Here is a 16440-nt window from a genome sequence, read left to right on the forward strand (position 1 = left end):
AATTGAACATAACCATCTCGAAGCTGAGTAGTGTGCTAACAGTGGACCATAAAAAACTTCGGTTGTTAGTAAAATCAGAATGAGGCATAAAAAATAGCAGTAATATGTAAGGAGCTGTTGTGAATCCCAGATTGAAAGATGCTTTTGTGTACGACTGCAATCATTCCCAACATGAGTATGATATGAGCTATCAACTGTTACGCTCAGTGTGAGCCATACTTCAAAGTAAACAAACACTGTTATTTTCAGATACAGATCAGAGAAACAGTTTCTTGCAAGATTTATTCTACACATTGCATTAATAAGTAGTCTGCAGCAATTCATAAAGTACAAATCCCTTGATGGTAGGGATGTCAAGATATCAACAAGACAAGGAAATCAGATATGTAAATGACATAAACAATGTGAGAAAGGAGAAGACTGTGATGACTTAACCAACTGCATATGGCTGTAGAAGGATGTTAGAATAATAATAATAATAATAATAATAATAATAATAATAATAATAATTTTGTGTGGCTAAATGATGATTCATGGCAACAGCTTGCCGCCTTGGTTCCACCGGTTCCTGTGAGATCACCGAAGTTAAGTGCTGTCGGGCGTGGTCGGCACTTGGATGGGTGACCACCCAGGCCGCCATGCACTGTTGCCATTTTTCGGGGTGCATTCAGCCTCGTCATGCCAATTAAGGAGCTACTCGAGTGAACAGTAGCGGCTTCAGTCAAGAATACCATCTTACGACCAGGAGAGCGGTGTGCTGACCCCACACCCCTCCTATCTGCATCCTCCACCGAGAATGACACGGTGGTCGGATGGTCTTGGTAAGCCCCTCATGGCCTGAAGATGGAGTGCCTTCTTCTTCTTTTTTTTTTTTTTTCAGTGATGATTCATATAGATGGTAGATGGTCTTCATAGGACTGTGTTTAAGAATCTTCTGGCAGCAAATCAGAATCAATGAAGAAGGAAACTAAAAGTTTAAACTGCCATTGGCATTGTGGTTATTAGGAGGCCGACTAATAATTGGAGAGAAATGGGCAAAGGAGGTAACTGAAGCCTGTTTAAAGAAAAATTTTGATATTCATCTGGAACAATATGGGAAAACATAGAAAATCTAGGCACAGATGGACCAAAGGAGACTTTAATTCTGCTATTTGAATATTAGTCCAATGTCATAACCCCTGCACCATCTTATCTGGATGACACACTGAAGCATTTCAGTAGTAATAATAAGTTGAATTTAATAGACAGCTACATGAATTTACTCTGAAAGGGAATGCGGAGCTCCACACGTGCTTTGGCTTAATACTGTATCTCTTAGCATATCTCATATCAACCATTTGCCAGACAAGTTTCAGATCAAACCTTTACTGACATTCATAGTGCAAGAATGAATCTCTACCTAAGTAGTGTATCCTATAGTTATAGTCTGTCAGCAAACTAAAGAGAGGGAATATGAATCTCCACTTCGCTTACACAGTTATGCCAGAAGGAACATGAACAGGTTATTGTGCAAGATGGTTATGCCAATCCTTACACAGCATGCCTTTTAAAAGTGTGGCTAATACAGTGTGTACAGATACAGAGAGGTTGGCATGTGTTTCTTTTTCACTAGATGCATTAATACTGAACAAAATACAGAATATGATTTCCTTCTTTTAGATCACAACATTACAGGGAAAATTACTTTAAAACAGAAATTTAAATAACCAGTTCTCATGGATTTTAAAACATGATGCATGGATCTTTAACAAATGCAGAACAAAATGCCTGCCAGCCTGGATGAATGTTTCTCCACAATGTCCTGGATCAATTTTTATAGGGTTTTCCCCACATTACAGAGTGTTTAGCTATTTTCTGGTTGATGTAGATGTCTTGCAACATTTGTGGGTGAGCAATTTGTTGAAACTGAATATAATGACTGGTTTCATACTAAAATTCTTTACATTTTTCAGTGATTCAAGTAAATCCTGTGGTATATTTTGTTGTTCACTTCTAAGATGATATTTTGTTTCAGTGCTGACTTTTGCAGATATAACACACCATAGATTAGGACTTCCAATATTAAGTAAATGTTCTTTTTGTGTCACTTCTAACAAAAGAACTAATCAGCTTAAAAATGGCTGGACCCTCTTTAATATGGAAATGCCTTCTCTTCAGATAGTTCCCAAATTCTTAAATGTAAATGATTTACCTATCTATTTATCTAACTTTCATCTGGGACTGCACTGGACATCCTCAGAGGCACTTGTCCACTGAGTCTTGCCGACTGACCAGTTGGATGTCCAAGAGTGACATATATAGTTTAGAAAAGGGGTCATGGGCAAAGTAACACATGATGATCAGAGATAATCCTTGTCAAAGATAAAACTCAACTATCAATTGTTATTTTGTCAAAGATAAAATTGTCTAGCGATTCTGCAAAGCTACTGTCCATATGTCGCTAAGCTTCATTGCCTCCTCTTTCCCATTAAAATTATCCTGACGCTCATAAATTTCAATGGCTTCTCTACATGGTTGTAGATAATTTAACTTTAAGTTTGAAGAACATTCTGGACAATTTGAGCAAATGATTGTCCACCCAGATCACCCAACATGAATCCCATTGAATGTTTATGGACATAATCAAGAAGTCAGTTCATGCACAAAGCCCTCCACTGGCAACACTTTCGGAATTATGGATGGCTACAGAGGCAGCATGGCTCAATATTTCTGTGGAGGACTGCCAACAACTTGTGGAGACCATACCACATCAAGTTGCTGCATTATGCTGTGCAAAAGGAGGTCTGACACAATATTAGGATGTATCCCATGACCTTGTCACCTTAATGTATACACACTGTTGTCCAGCCACTTCCAAAAAAATGAGATAAAACAGTTGTAAAGAACTACTACCCCTTTCATTGTTGTCAGCACAAATTTGTTTTTATGTACAGTCCAATCTATAAATATTTAATTCGGATAAACAATTTAGATTCTGAACAGGACTGTCAGCTGAATGGGCCATATTGACCTTGGTAGAATACATATTAGAACCAACATATCAAAAATTTTTACCACTGAGAAATTTTAGATTTGGTTCTAGCTTTTGTTTATATTACCTGTGGCATCTAAATGCAAAAGTAAAAATGTCATAGAACAGCTAATACAGCATATTCATAGTTCTTGTTTTACCTGTATGACTGATATCCACATGTGCCCTTTCTACATCCATTGTTTAGCAATATGTGCTTAAATTTGAAGCCACAAGTCATGGTGTACTATGTGATTCTGTCTTGGATCTTTAATTATTTCTAATATAATTTAATGATCTCCCACTTACAGTACCACATGATGCAATTTGAGTAATTTTTGCAGGTTATAAAAGTATAGAAATCCAAAAATATTTGCAGTCCTTTTACTTAAAGGGCAGCTTGCAAAATACTTGAAAATATCAATTCATAGTTCAGGGGAAATGAAGTGTCACAAGACCAAATTCAGTACAGTACTTCTGATAGAATACAGATCCTTTTGATTTGGTATGACAGTTTGACTCTCATATTTGTTATCTATTATACAGAGTCTTTTCTCAGCAGATATTCAAGATTTATGGATGCCAGTAGACAGTTAATTGGGGGACACCAAAGTTAGGTGGGGACACAAAGAGACTTTTTATCGTCTAGTCTATTGGTCAGATGTGTGAAGTTTTCAGAGTTACAGTCATAGAGCTACAAGTCTCTTTTTAGTGAGGTGTGAGTTACGACAATTTAATATGTACTGCAGGTAGAAATGAGGTGGCTGAATCTAAGTAATGCAGTTTTATGCACATAGTGATGAATGAAGTGGACATAGAATTGCCTAATAAGTATTTTCATTAAGAGCTGTGGGGTAATTTAATTGTAAGGCAGAACTATATTGTTGGACCACATGGGTTATGACGAGAAATGTTTTTTGCACACAAAGGAAAGTAAAAAGTCAGAATCTTGTAGGTAATGTAGTGGAGTTTAAGACTGAATTAAGGATTTATCTGTTGGTGAATTTTTCATACTCCGCTGAAGATGAATCATTAAAATTTATTAATTAAATTACAATACATGCATACCAATATCGTTATACCATTTTATTAATTTTAATCATTGTATTGTATTGCATTTCTTTCAATTCTTTCCAAATCCCATAGATTTCACGGATGTATGCAGCTAAAATTAACAATTTTTCATTAAAAAAATTTCACTGGTGAGTATTTATTGCTTACCTTTGCAAGGCACTGTAATGATCGATGAAGACTTCTGGATGTTGTTCCAAAGTCAATCACAATATCAACCTCTCCTTCACAAGCATCCTTTGTACGTTCAATTAACTGCTTTTCATAAAGGTCTTCATTCCACTGCACAACATTAACCCTGTTGGTGTTTGAAAGAAATAATGTTCTAATTAATCCTATTTTGGAAATTAGATTTGATTGTCAAATGAAATTTTTAAATGATAACCAATTTTCATGAATAATGTAAGTCTGACATATTGGAGGAACAATATATTTATACTGAACAATATACCTTTCACGTTCCTTTGCCAAAACAAAGCCTTCATCCTTGAGAGAAGCAACTGTTAGTTGAACTCTGTCCTTTGTGCTACTGTACTTATATGATGCAATACGCATTGCCCACAAGGCAAGTCCTCCCGTTCCCACAATGAGCATCTTGCACTTTCCTGTAACAAAGCAGATGTCCATAGAGAGTATGTTTCCCATGAAATCAATATTCACAAGATAATATTATTTACTGAGTATAATTCATCTTCTTATATGCCCTACTCTTGTGGAATTAAATTTAGTTCATTTCAGTATTTTTTAAATCCATAATTAATGTAACACTTGTGCTGAGCTGGAAAATATATTGAACATGCAGTTGCCTACAGCAAAAAAAGGCTCACTTTGGTGAGGTCAGTCAGTTGGGGAATCTCAGTCACTCATCAGTCATCAGATAGGTTTTTTCGACATTTAATACAGGGATTAGCCTCATTCAGCAGACAGTTTTTAGGTTCTGAATGCAACTGTGATTTGACTAGTGTGTTTCATTACACACTGTCTCCAATTAATTTTCTGAAATTATTTATTTAATGGATGACCAAATACTCTCTACCTTCCAACTCAACAGCTACATTTAAGATGCATTATAAAATTTCAAGTGCAGCAGGCATGTCAGAAGCAAAGCATTGCCACAGATACAGTGTTTGGAGCCAATTAAGTGCAGACCACCATGGGTGAGAGACTGATTAATTACCTATCCCAACAGGGCATCTCCTGGCTGTGAAGCAATTGTTGTCATCCTTCAATTGTCAGATACCAGTGCAACCAAGCCAACTTCATTGATGAACAATGCATTATCTTTGTCTTTTTGCTTAGAGTACAATAATGCTACTGTACTTTTTCCTTTTCCCCATTTTCTTTATTTATCTCTTTATCCTGTTTCTTCATTTATTTTGTGACAATTATCTAACATTTGTTCTAAAACCTCTGTCTCATTTCTGCACACAGTTTGTGCTGATACAAAGAGTACACATCTGTCACCACTGTCCAGTGATGTCTTGAACTCAAAATCCTGATCTCAAAAATGATTAACATCTGTTGTTCAAATCTCTGTGAAATACACAACAGACCGTAGCACTTATTTTTCCACCGATTTCTCAATGTATTTGATAATGTGCAGTGGCAATATGAAATTGGGTGTGGATAGAGTGATGCCAACGTATTATTATCACTTTGATGTCATACTCTACTGTTAATGCCAGTGACACAAGCTCTGCCCATGAATTTTGAAGTTTTCAGCTTTTGGTTTTGATACAGAAGCTACTGTAAATTCCATACCTCTCAAGGATGGACATGTCAAAAGCTGTTTTTTCTTTGTTTTTATTTTTCTAATAAAGAAGCCACAATCCTATTCTGGAAATGTATGGCAAATTATATATTCACAGACAATTTGGAACTTAGCTGTTAAATGTCTTCAGAGTTCATTTGCCACACTTACCTGTTGTTTTCTATACCTTTCTGATTAGTCTGTATTGTTTAGCTATTAGGTAGCTAGGTTAGTTTTAATACTCCATCAAGATCAAGGACATCACAGACAGAGCACTAGCTCATTTAGATAATACACTGGAGGAAATTGTCCATGCCCTTCCTGAATGTATCACTCATGTCATGTAATATAAGTAAACTATACAAAATCCACATCAGGATGGATGGAAGGGGATTTAAAACTTCCCTGCCCACAAATACCATCACTGTGACATGAACACTATTCATGCTTGCTAACTAAAGTTGTTTAGGCTACTGTATCCCATTTGCTTGCATTGATGCCGAATTGTTAAGACAACAAAGTTTCTCACAGCTTTATGTATGACTTGCAAAAAAAATTAAATTCTGTAGTAAGTGGTGAGTGGCATTTCTGTCTTCCACACACATATTTACAAGAAAATTTGAAAAGTAATTCCCACCAATTTCTTCACCATAAAACAAAAAGTGATTAAAGTTCTAAAAACTTTGCAGAGAAAATTGCAGATAAAAATTTCCAACTACATTCAGATCCAATTCTTGAAAGAGATAAGAGCAATCATACAGAATAAAAATTATAATTTTCATCATCTTTGATGGATTTTAATGTAATAGCAATTTATCTATTTAATTTACGGAATACAGTGTATTTTGGGAGTAATAGTAATATAAACACAGAGCATACCATTTTCATCGCGTTTCTGCAATATACTTTCAACATACTGGTGTGCTGATGTCACAGTATTCATTGCTAAAAGTGCTCCTGTAGGAAGCATTGCAGCGACACTTAATGGTATGCTCTCAGGAATCTTCACCAAATATTTCAGCTCAGGCACAGTAATGTACTCAGCATATCTGAAAAAAAAAGACATAAATTTCTCCTCAGTCCACACTAGGCCACAACAGATACCAATGTTCAATCATTCAGCTGATAAGCCTGCCCTATGAGAAATATGTGATTTCACCATTGAACATGTTTGTTGAAAAGATTCTATTTGTAAGCATTGATGCTCCAGTGTCTTAATATCAATGATGATGCCACTGCTTGAAATGCTCATCAGTACTTTCAAATTATGTTTGCATGTACTTCACCCAGTGAGAAGAAATATTACAAGTCACTACTATGTTCATTAATGGTTGTTAGGAGTAACATGGGAATTATACTCTTTTGCCTAGGGAGGGTCATACTATTGCTCATTTGGTTGTTCTCATTATGAGTTATGGATGGTGTGTCTGAAGTGTAACTGTGTAGTGTGAATGACAGTAATGTAAGATTTTAAAAGATGTTTCATATCTGTATTGTCAAGAATGAATATGGATATCATATTAATTGGTATGAGTTGTCAGTTTCTCCTGACATAATTCTCACAACCTTATATTAGCTACAGAAAACTACCTTCGTATCTTGATGGTTGGGAATGCCTTTAGCAGAATATGTCACATAATGATGTTTTGGCTTGTATCAAGGAGTTTTAAAGGTATGTGCAACTTTGTAAATTCATAAATTGCATGCTTAGATAATCTGGCACTCTGTGTCATGGTGCATTCAAACTCTAAGTTCATGTTACCTCTGCATCCACATTTCTACTTTCCAAGCAGCTATACAAGGTACTGTGGTTGGTGGACTATTAATAGTATGCTACTGTCAGTTCCCAATCTTTGTCCTCTTCCCACCAACTGTATTAGTAACAGATGATGCACTACAATAATTAAATGAGCTCTAGGTGGAAGACAGTGGTAGGTTTCCCAACACAGTTTACTGTATCTGTCCTCAGAATTTCAGGAGTGCACATCCTTTCTCTTAACATATTTGAGTACTTCTGTGATACGCTCATGCTGACTGTACACTCTCATAGTAAACTGTACAGCTATTCTGTGAATTTTGTTTGTGTCTTCCAGTAACACTCTTTGGTCAGGGTATCATACACACAAGCAACACTCAAACTCCATTTCATAATCAGCATTGGCACCACTTCTGCCTTGGAGTCTCATTGCTCATTTTCCTGCTAGTTTTCATTGCCTATAAAAACTTCTGTTACTTGTTGCTAATACTACATCATCAACAACAGGATATATTAAACTGCCTTCTTAAGTCTTCTACATTTCCTAAAGAGTACTGCGAATAACTTCTTCCTGATGAGTGCACTTGTATAGAATAAATGGAGCACAATCTCAAATTCAGTAACAATGGCAAAGAAAATCAAGCATATTCTATTCAAAGTAACCATCTTAGCTTTAGGCTTAATTGATTCAATGAAATCACACAAAATCTAAATTCATATAATCAGATGGTGATTTCAGCACCTACCACTCCCCCCCCCCCCCCCCCTCCCTCCTTCTACTTTAATGTGAAAGGAAGGGATATAGATTAGTGTATAGTGTTTCATAGTGTTTCATACAGGTAGAGCACAAAATTGGACTGTAGAAGGATGCTACAGGAAGCTGACCATGTTATTTTCAGAGGAAGTGTTCTAATATTGGCCTTAAGTGATTGAAGGAAACCACGTAAAAACAAAATCATGGTGGTTAGATGGTGATTTTAACCACCATCCTTCTGAATGGGAGTCAAGTACCTCAACCATTTTGCTACCTATCATGTTGCAATTACAAACAGCAATAGCCCAGACTACTATGATCTATGGAATTCCATGCAGTGACTGCACAAACTATTAGAGGACTGAAAGTAACCAAATTAGATCTCACTTGCTCAACAATTATTTTCCATAGCATTATGTAGTTTTTGCAGGAATGCACTGAAAGAGAGGAGGTCTTGTTTAAGAGTGAACCAGGTCACTGTCAGAAAAGCTATTTTTTGTTGGCAGGTGATCTTTCAGTTAAGTCAGTATTCTGGATTTTGGTATAGTGGTGTTCACAATTGACTTAAGATTAAAATGTTCATTGTGGGGTGGCCATTAAACATCAAAACAACCATCACATTCGGCAGTACATTTTGTACATACTGGATTTCAGTTGTTATTCCTGACATACTATGCCTAGCTGCTTACATCTACATGGTTAATGTCTATGTATCTGCCACGTCAAGTACCCCCACAACCAAATGCTACAGTCACAAAGTGTAACATGCGAAGACATTGGAGACTACTGTTGATGGAGAGTGTGACCGAGGACACAGTTATTGTAAAATTTTGACTGTAGCAATTGACTGATAGGAGATTTAATATGTGGAAGCATTTCTCAAAGAGGGAATCGTGCTCAACACACAATCTACACTCATAACAGTGACAGGATCAGTTTGATTTGTACTGATGCGAATTTCCTCAAATCAACAGAGACCATGATGAAAGACTGTGACTCTGCACCATATTGTCATCATGGGGCAATGGAAAGGTGGTTCTGCAATTGTGTATGGGATATCTGTCACCTATGTGTAGCTGTTAGGCACTTTTACACCTTATCTATCAGTTGTTCATTTAACATCCACTCTCCATTCTTTGCTACTTATAGAAAATCCAATTCACACATTATTGTTGTCTTGCAAATTCCTAATTTCAGTATCTTTTGTGATGAATTTAGTAATGACGTGCAATGGTGACTGCACATCTGCTATTTCAAGGATTCCCACAAACAAAACCTACAGTGACAAACTGTAATGTTTAAGTACATTAGAGGGCATACTTTCTGGAAAGAACGACTGAGGACAGAGTTATTGCCAAATAGCAATCATAGCATTTGACAGTGGATGGACGGAGCATGTGTGTTTGTGTTTTAGTGCCCCAAGCAGCCATCAACACACATGGCACATTCTCCTAATTTCAATAATAAATCTTGGACAAAATCACTATAGAATTTTCCTGATTTAGGAGCTAACAAAACATGCCTCATAAATATAACTCCAATTTATTGTGGTACCTGCCTTTGTATTTGGCAAATATGAAGTTACTATTCAAGTCTCAACCTCCTATAGCTGCACTTGATCATATAATCACAGTTGAGAAACAATCTCACTTTTCATCTAGTCTGCTATATTAATTTGTCAGCCTAATTATATTTTTAATAAACGTAAAATTTATGTACTGACACTAAATAAATATGGCCAGCAGAGTGAAAGGATTTAATAAAATTAATGTGTAATATTTCTTGAGGGGGGATCTTGAGTGATAGTCACAATAATTCCTAGACAAAACAACCTAATCTTGGAAAAGAAAGGGAAGCTATAGCTCAGAAAGTTATTCATAGTGATGTCAAAGACAAACACAAGCTCAGACAAAAACAGTGCAGGAAATTGGCTATGGACTTTGAGAATCTTACATGTTAATACATTTACTTTCTAATGGCATTTGCAACTCATTATAAGAATGAATTTAGGATGAATTGTGAAAGTCACAACCACAATAATAGAAGTAAAAATGTTTTCCATGCAGACTGTTTCCCTGTCTGGTGTTCAGAATGAAATTTTATTTTCCAGTTCAAAAGGCTATAACATGTTCCTAATAGGTGAGACATTAATCAGGAAATTCTAAATTCCCAAATAACCAAACCCAAATGAAATAAGTACCATATTAGTCACTCCTGTAATTTATTGGAAAACTTGGACCCTGAGATATAAATTCTTGTGAACACCAATCTTCATGTTAAACAGGTTATTAACTTGTCCAGTATATAGATACTGGTTTTCTTAGTAATGAAGTACTCTAGATGTAACTCCCACAAACACCTGTGTGAAGAGATTAGCTCTAGTTATGATTAATGTACTTTGCATGAGTTTCCCACAGTGGCTGCTTCTGCCTAGCTTGTACCACACCCTCGAACGATCTCCTACATCGTAGGATTTACAGGACACACTATGTGAGAGAGAGAGAGAGAGAAACTATGGAAGATGTAAATGAGAATTGTGGGACAGGAATATGAACTCCCATTTTGTGTATGAGTACTGGTCCCCTGTCCTTTGCTAGTTTATCTTGAAATTTTCCCATATGCATTGACTGTCCATTGTGTATGTGCTGTGCGCAACTCCTACACTTCTTCTTCCAGTTGGTATGTTAGACGATACAACCACCTCTCACGATTCTAGAATTTTTCTGGTGCTTTGTTGTATAATGTTGCTGTTACATATAAATTTTTAAAAAATGATTTAGGTGAAGGAAGAGTGTTTTCTTGGTTCATAGATGTTGATTGCATCTCAGCAGCTGCTGTGAAAAAAATCTGTTAGTGGCTGTTCAGATCTTACATATGAGCAAAATATGATTTATATCCCCTATTGGTACACAGCCAACAACAGATAATTGGTCTATTCTTCAGCTTCTTCTACATGCTTCCAAACAACATGTGTCTTCAAACTTTTGCATCATACTCTCATTGCAGCAAACGATTTTGCCTCTTTTGCATTCCCAGTAAATTAAGTATTTCACATTGAACAATTGCAGTTGGAGCTCTGATGATAATAACTTCACTAACAGAAGAGAACATTGTCTCACACTAACTTAAATAAAAACACAATGTAAACAGTCAAAAAATGTTCAGTTCATTTTATTTACGGCGTAATTTGGAGACATTGCTCTATCACCAGGTGTCAGTTCTGGTGTTTAGCTCAGGTGTATTGCTCATGGGAAACAAACAGTGTCAAATCATTTGCAGTACTGTACACCTTCATTGTGTCTCAGATGGCTGCATTTGAGCATAAGATATTCACTGATTACAAAACTTACCAGAGATGTAACATTGTCGGAATCACAGGAGCAATGAACCTGAACTAAACTCCAGAACTGCTATCTGGTGATGGAGCAAAGCCTCTCAAACTTCTTGCAAATAAGTAAATTAAAAAAAAATTCAATTTAATGGCTGGGTACAGTGCAGTTTTATTCATATTTAAAGGAAACATTCTTCAAAGTAGCCTACTTATCATACACATACAGTACGTAAAGATGCATTACCATTACAGAATATATGTCTGCAGTAGGAAACATTACACACAGTAAGTTCAACTTCCATATTCACTGCAACAGAAATGAAAAGTCCCTGACAGCAAATTCTGACTAATGAGTGTTCACAGACATGCATACACTGTCTGACCAAAAGTATCCAGACACCCTACGTAATGAAAAATTGACCACTAGATGTCACAAGAGGTGAACCCACCATTATAAAATCAGGCAGGGAGTATTATATTGTCAGTACAGAAGCAGTAACAGCAGAAGCAGTAACAGTCAGGAGAGCTCAACGAATTCCATTGTGCACTAATAACTGGATGCCATCAGAGTAACAAAACTATAAGGGCATTTCAACCCTTCTAAGGCTACCCAAGTCGACTGCTGGTGATGTCACTGTGAAGTTGAAACATAAAGGCACAACCACAGATATATGAAGACCAGACAGACATCATGTCCGGACAAACAGGGACCACTGAGCATGACATCAGGGTGGGCAGTTATCTGCAGCATTTTGCTAATAATGCTGGGAGTACAAGAAGGTGTCAAAGATAAGTAACTGTAGGTTAACACAAGATGACCTAGACAAAATTTCCATTTGGTGTGATGAATGGCAGCCGGCTCTTCTTGACGAGAAATGTAAGTTAATGCAGGTTAGTAGGAAAAACAAACTTGTAATCAGTGCTATTTTTCTGGGGGAACACTGGGGGATGTGTACCCCTAAACTTTTTCGTCGACAAAGTAATTTTTTTATGATGTTGAGAACTTGGAAGAGTGCTAAAGATTTATTTCATGGACATAAATTTTTTATTTCATCTTTTCGTGGTGGTAATGGCAATACGAACCAGTGCAGATTTTGATGGGAACAGGTTAAAGTATGTGTTTGGTAATATTTCTTTGTGTTGTTTTGTATGTTGGAGGGTTGATTGGACTCACCTGTTTCGTTTGAGGTGTATTACAGGTCAATTGAAGTGTACGATACCATTTTCTTTATTGTTCAGGTGTTCAGGGGAATCTGCTTTATTTGAGGTGATGTAAACTGAAGTGTTTGATACCACATTCTCGGTATCGCTTGCTTCATTTGAGCTGTAAGTCAACTGAAGAGTCCGATACCATTTTTTTTGTAGATCGACATGTTGATGACGTCATGGATAAAAGCAGACAGGTGGTATCCCATGCTTCAGTTATAAGTAATTTTCGCTGCATTATATCCAATGTCAGAGTACTCTCAAACTTTTTTCTAGAAAAAAAGCCCTGCTTGTAATGTTTGGATACTGCATTGGTAGTGTTCTGCTTGACACAGTCTCGTCATTTAAATATCTGGGTGTAATGTTGCGAAGCAATATGAAATGGAACGAGTGTGTAAGGACTGTAGTAGGGAACGCGAATGGTCGTTAATTGTGAGAATTTTAGGAAAGTGTGGTTCATCTGTACAGCAAATCGAATATATGATGCTAGTGCTGCACCAGGTCGGATTGAAAGAAGACATCAAAGTAGTTCAGAGGTGATCGGTTAGATTTGTTACCGGTAGGTTTGTTCAGCACGCACGTGTTACGGATATGCTTCGGGAGTTCGAGCGTGAATCCCAGCAAGGAAGAAGAGATTCATTTGGAAGAAAACTACTGAGAAAGTTCAGAGAATTGGCATTTGAAACTGACTACAGAACGATTCTATTGCCACCAACATATATTTCGCTTATGGATCGAGAAGATAAGAGACTAGAAATTAGAGATCATATAGAGGCATGTAGACAGTCGTTCTTCCCTCGTTCTATCTGCGAGGGGAACAGGAAAAGAAACGACTAGTTGTGGTAGAGGGTGCCCTCCGCCACGCACCGTACTGTGGCATGCGGAGTACGTACGTAAATGTAAATAAATGTGAACGTAAATTCGGAGAGTGGCTGTAAAAAAAAATCGCACGAAATCAGCGGAAGGAAATGTTCGTGAGTTTCAAAGTGCTATCAGCTGCCCAGGTAACACACCAACTGTGTGCAGTGAGTTAAAAAGAATAGGGTGCAATGGCCGAACAGCTCCTCATAGCCACATATTTCTGTAATTAGTGCTGAGTTATGCTTGAGATGGTGTAAAGAGCGATTCCACTGGACAGTGGATGACTGGAAATGGATGTTTTGGAGTGATAAATTACGCTAAACATTGTGGCAAACCGATGGAAGGGTTTGGGTTTGGCGAATGCCTGGAGAATGTCACCTGCAATCCTGTGTAGTACAGAGGAGGTGGCGTTACAGTGTGGGGGTATTTTTCGTGGTTAGGGTGTGGTCCCCTTATTGCGCTGATGTAAACGATAAATGCGGAAGGGTGTGAACACTTTTACAGAATTGTGTACTGTGCGCAGTAGAGGAACAGTTCGGAGACGATAATTGATTATGAGCATGGCAGTGCACCCTATGATAGAGCAGCATCTGTGAAGTAACGGCTGTGCAGTATAATTTTCAAAAAATGGTTCAAATGTCTCTGAGCACTATGGGACTTAACATCTGAGGTCATCAGTCCCCTAGAACTTAGAACTAGTTAAACCTAACTAACCTAAGGACATCACACACATCCATGCCCGAGGCGGGATTCGAACCTGCGACCGTAGCGGTCACGCGGTTCCAGACTGAAGCGCCTAGAACCGCTCGGCCACACCAGCAGGTTAATTTTTCTGAAATGGACTGGCCTGTCCAGAGTCCCAATCTGAACGCAATGGGTCGACTTTGGGTTGAGTTAGAAAGTCGACTTCGCTCCAGATCCGAGCGCCTAACATCACTATCTTTTCTCGTTTCGCCTCTCGAAGAAAAACGGGCTGTCATTCGCCTACAGACATTCAGACACTTAATTGAAAGTGTCCCCAGCAGAGTTCAAAGCCGTCATAAAGCAGAAGGGAGCACACACTCCATATTAATGTCCAGGTACCCGTGATCGTATAGTGTATAAGGTAGCTATTCTGAAATGCTAGCGTCCGTACCCGTTGGGAACGCCCTCGTAGGGGTAGAGCACGACGTGGTCTCCGACGGAGAGCCCCCCGGGGCCGGCTGTGGCGGGGTCTGCGCGCTCGCCCAGCGACTCGACGATGCCGGCCACCTCGTAGCCCGGGAAGAGCGCGCCGTCGCGCACGCCGTAGTGCGCCGGGCTCTGCGTCGGCTCCTGCGAAGTCGACTCCTGCGACGACACCGACGACATCGACGACACGGACGGCGAGCGCCGCCGGTAGCAGGCTCCGGCGCACACTACCTGCAAAGCCGCGTCCTAGCTTTAGCGATGGGGCAGGAGTTCCGTGTTTACTATAAGCGTTATGATGTGGAAGTTAAACGACAGATGGCACAATTAGAAACTGCATGTTGTTTCTGACTTATTATTTCTATTCGAGAATTCCTATATGGTATAGAAGGAATTGTAAAGGAGAAACAATCTGAATCTGAAAAAGCTTCTTCTGTCTGTCAGACATTTTATTTAATTGGGCAGATCATCCAAGAGTTTTATAGCTGAGTATTGCACTCCTTTCTGTACCAAATATAGATTCACTAGAGGGAAGCGCACATTAATTTTCCTTCTAATATTTTGTTGATGAATATCGCTATTACTCTCAAACCTCAATGGATCTTAGACAACAAATTTTGTGGGTGAATAAATGTAGGTGTACTGTGGGGCAGCGTTTAATATTCCTATCTGATAATACAGATGCCTACAAGATGTAAGTGTGTGAACTTCACGTATAATTCCAGCTGCTTTCTTTTTTGCAACGAACAGTTTGTGGCTAAGTGAGGAGTTCTCCCCAGAATAACACCCGTAGGACATCAGTGAATGAAAATGTGCAAAATGTAAACTTACTAATTTCTAAGTCCTTAAATTTAGCAATTACTCTTCCGGCAAAAGTAGCTGAATCTAAACGTTTCAGAAGGTCTACTACTCGTATACACTGAGGTGACAAAGAGTCGTGGGATACCTCCTAATACCGTGTCAGACATCCAATTGCCCGGCGTAGTCCAGCAACGTGGCATTGACTCGACAAGTTGTTGGAAGTCCCCTGCAGAAATATTGAGCCACGCTGCCTCCACCGCCTTCCAAACTGGCGAAAGTGTTACCGGCGCTGGATTTTGTGCGCGAACTGACCTCTCGATTACGTCCCATAAATATTCGATGGGATTCATGTCGGGCAATCTGGCTGGCCAAATCGTTCGCTCAAATTGTCCAGAACGTTCTTCAGTCCAATCGCAAACAACTGTGGCCCAGTAACATAGCGCATTGCCATCCGCAAAAATTCCATCTTTGTTTGGGAGCGAGAAGTCTATGATTGGCTGCAACTGGTCTCCAAGTAGCTGAACACAACCATTTCCAGCCAATTATCGATTCAGCTGGACCAGAGGATCTAGTCCATTCCATGTAAACACAACCAACATCATTAGGAAGCCACCACCAGCTTCCACAATGCCTTGTTGAGAATGTGGGTCTATTACTTCGTGGGGTCCGCGCCACACTCAGACTCTACCCTCAGCTCTTACCAGGTGAAATACGTCCCACATTTATTTCTGCG

At 38.5% G+C, this 16440-nt stretch overlaps 1 protein-coding gene across 2 annotated transcripts in view; it reads right to left on the reverse strand.

Moving 5' to 3' along the window:
* LOC124555366 overlaps positions 1-16440 on the reverse strand; it is a 234138-nt gene that overhangs the window by 14606 nt on the left and 203092 nt on the right. For both annotated transcript variants that reach the window (XM_047129256.1, XM_047129257.1), the window contains 4 exons: positions 14875-15140; positions 6711-6880; positions 4533-4686; positions 4232-4379 (listed from right to left, as the gene is read on the reverse strand). In XM_047129256.1, the coding sequence (XP_046985212.1) occupies positions 4232-4379; positions 4533-4686; positions 6711-6880; positions 14875-15140 (738 nt within the window). The remainder of the gene's footprint in view (positions 1-4231; positions 4380-4532; positions 4687-6710; positions 6881-14874; positions 15141-16440) is intronic.

The sequence above is a fragment of the Schistocerca americana genome, chromosome X (genome assembly GCF_021461395.2).
Source record: "Schistocerca americana isolate TAMUIC-IGC-003095 chromosome X, iqSchAmer2.1, whole genome shotgun sequence".
Taxonomy (NCBI): Eukaryota; Metazoa; Arthropoda; class Insecta; order Orthoptera; family Acrididae; genus Schistocerca; species Schistocerca americana.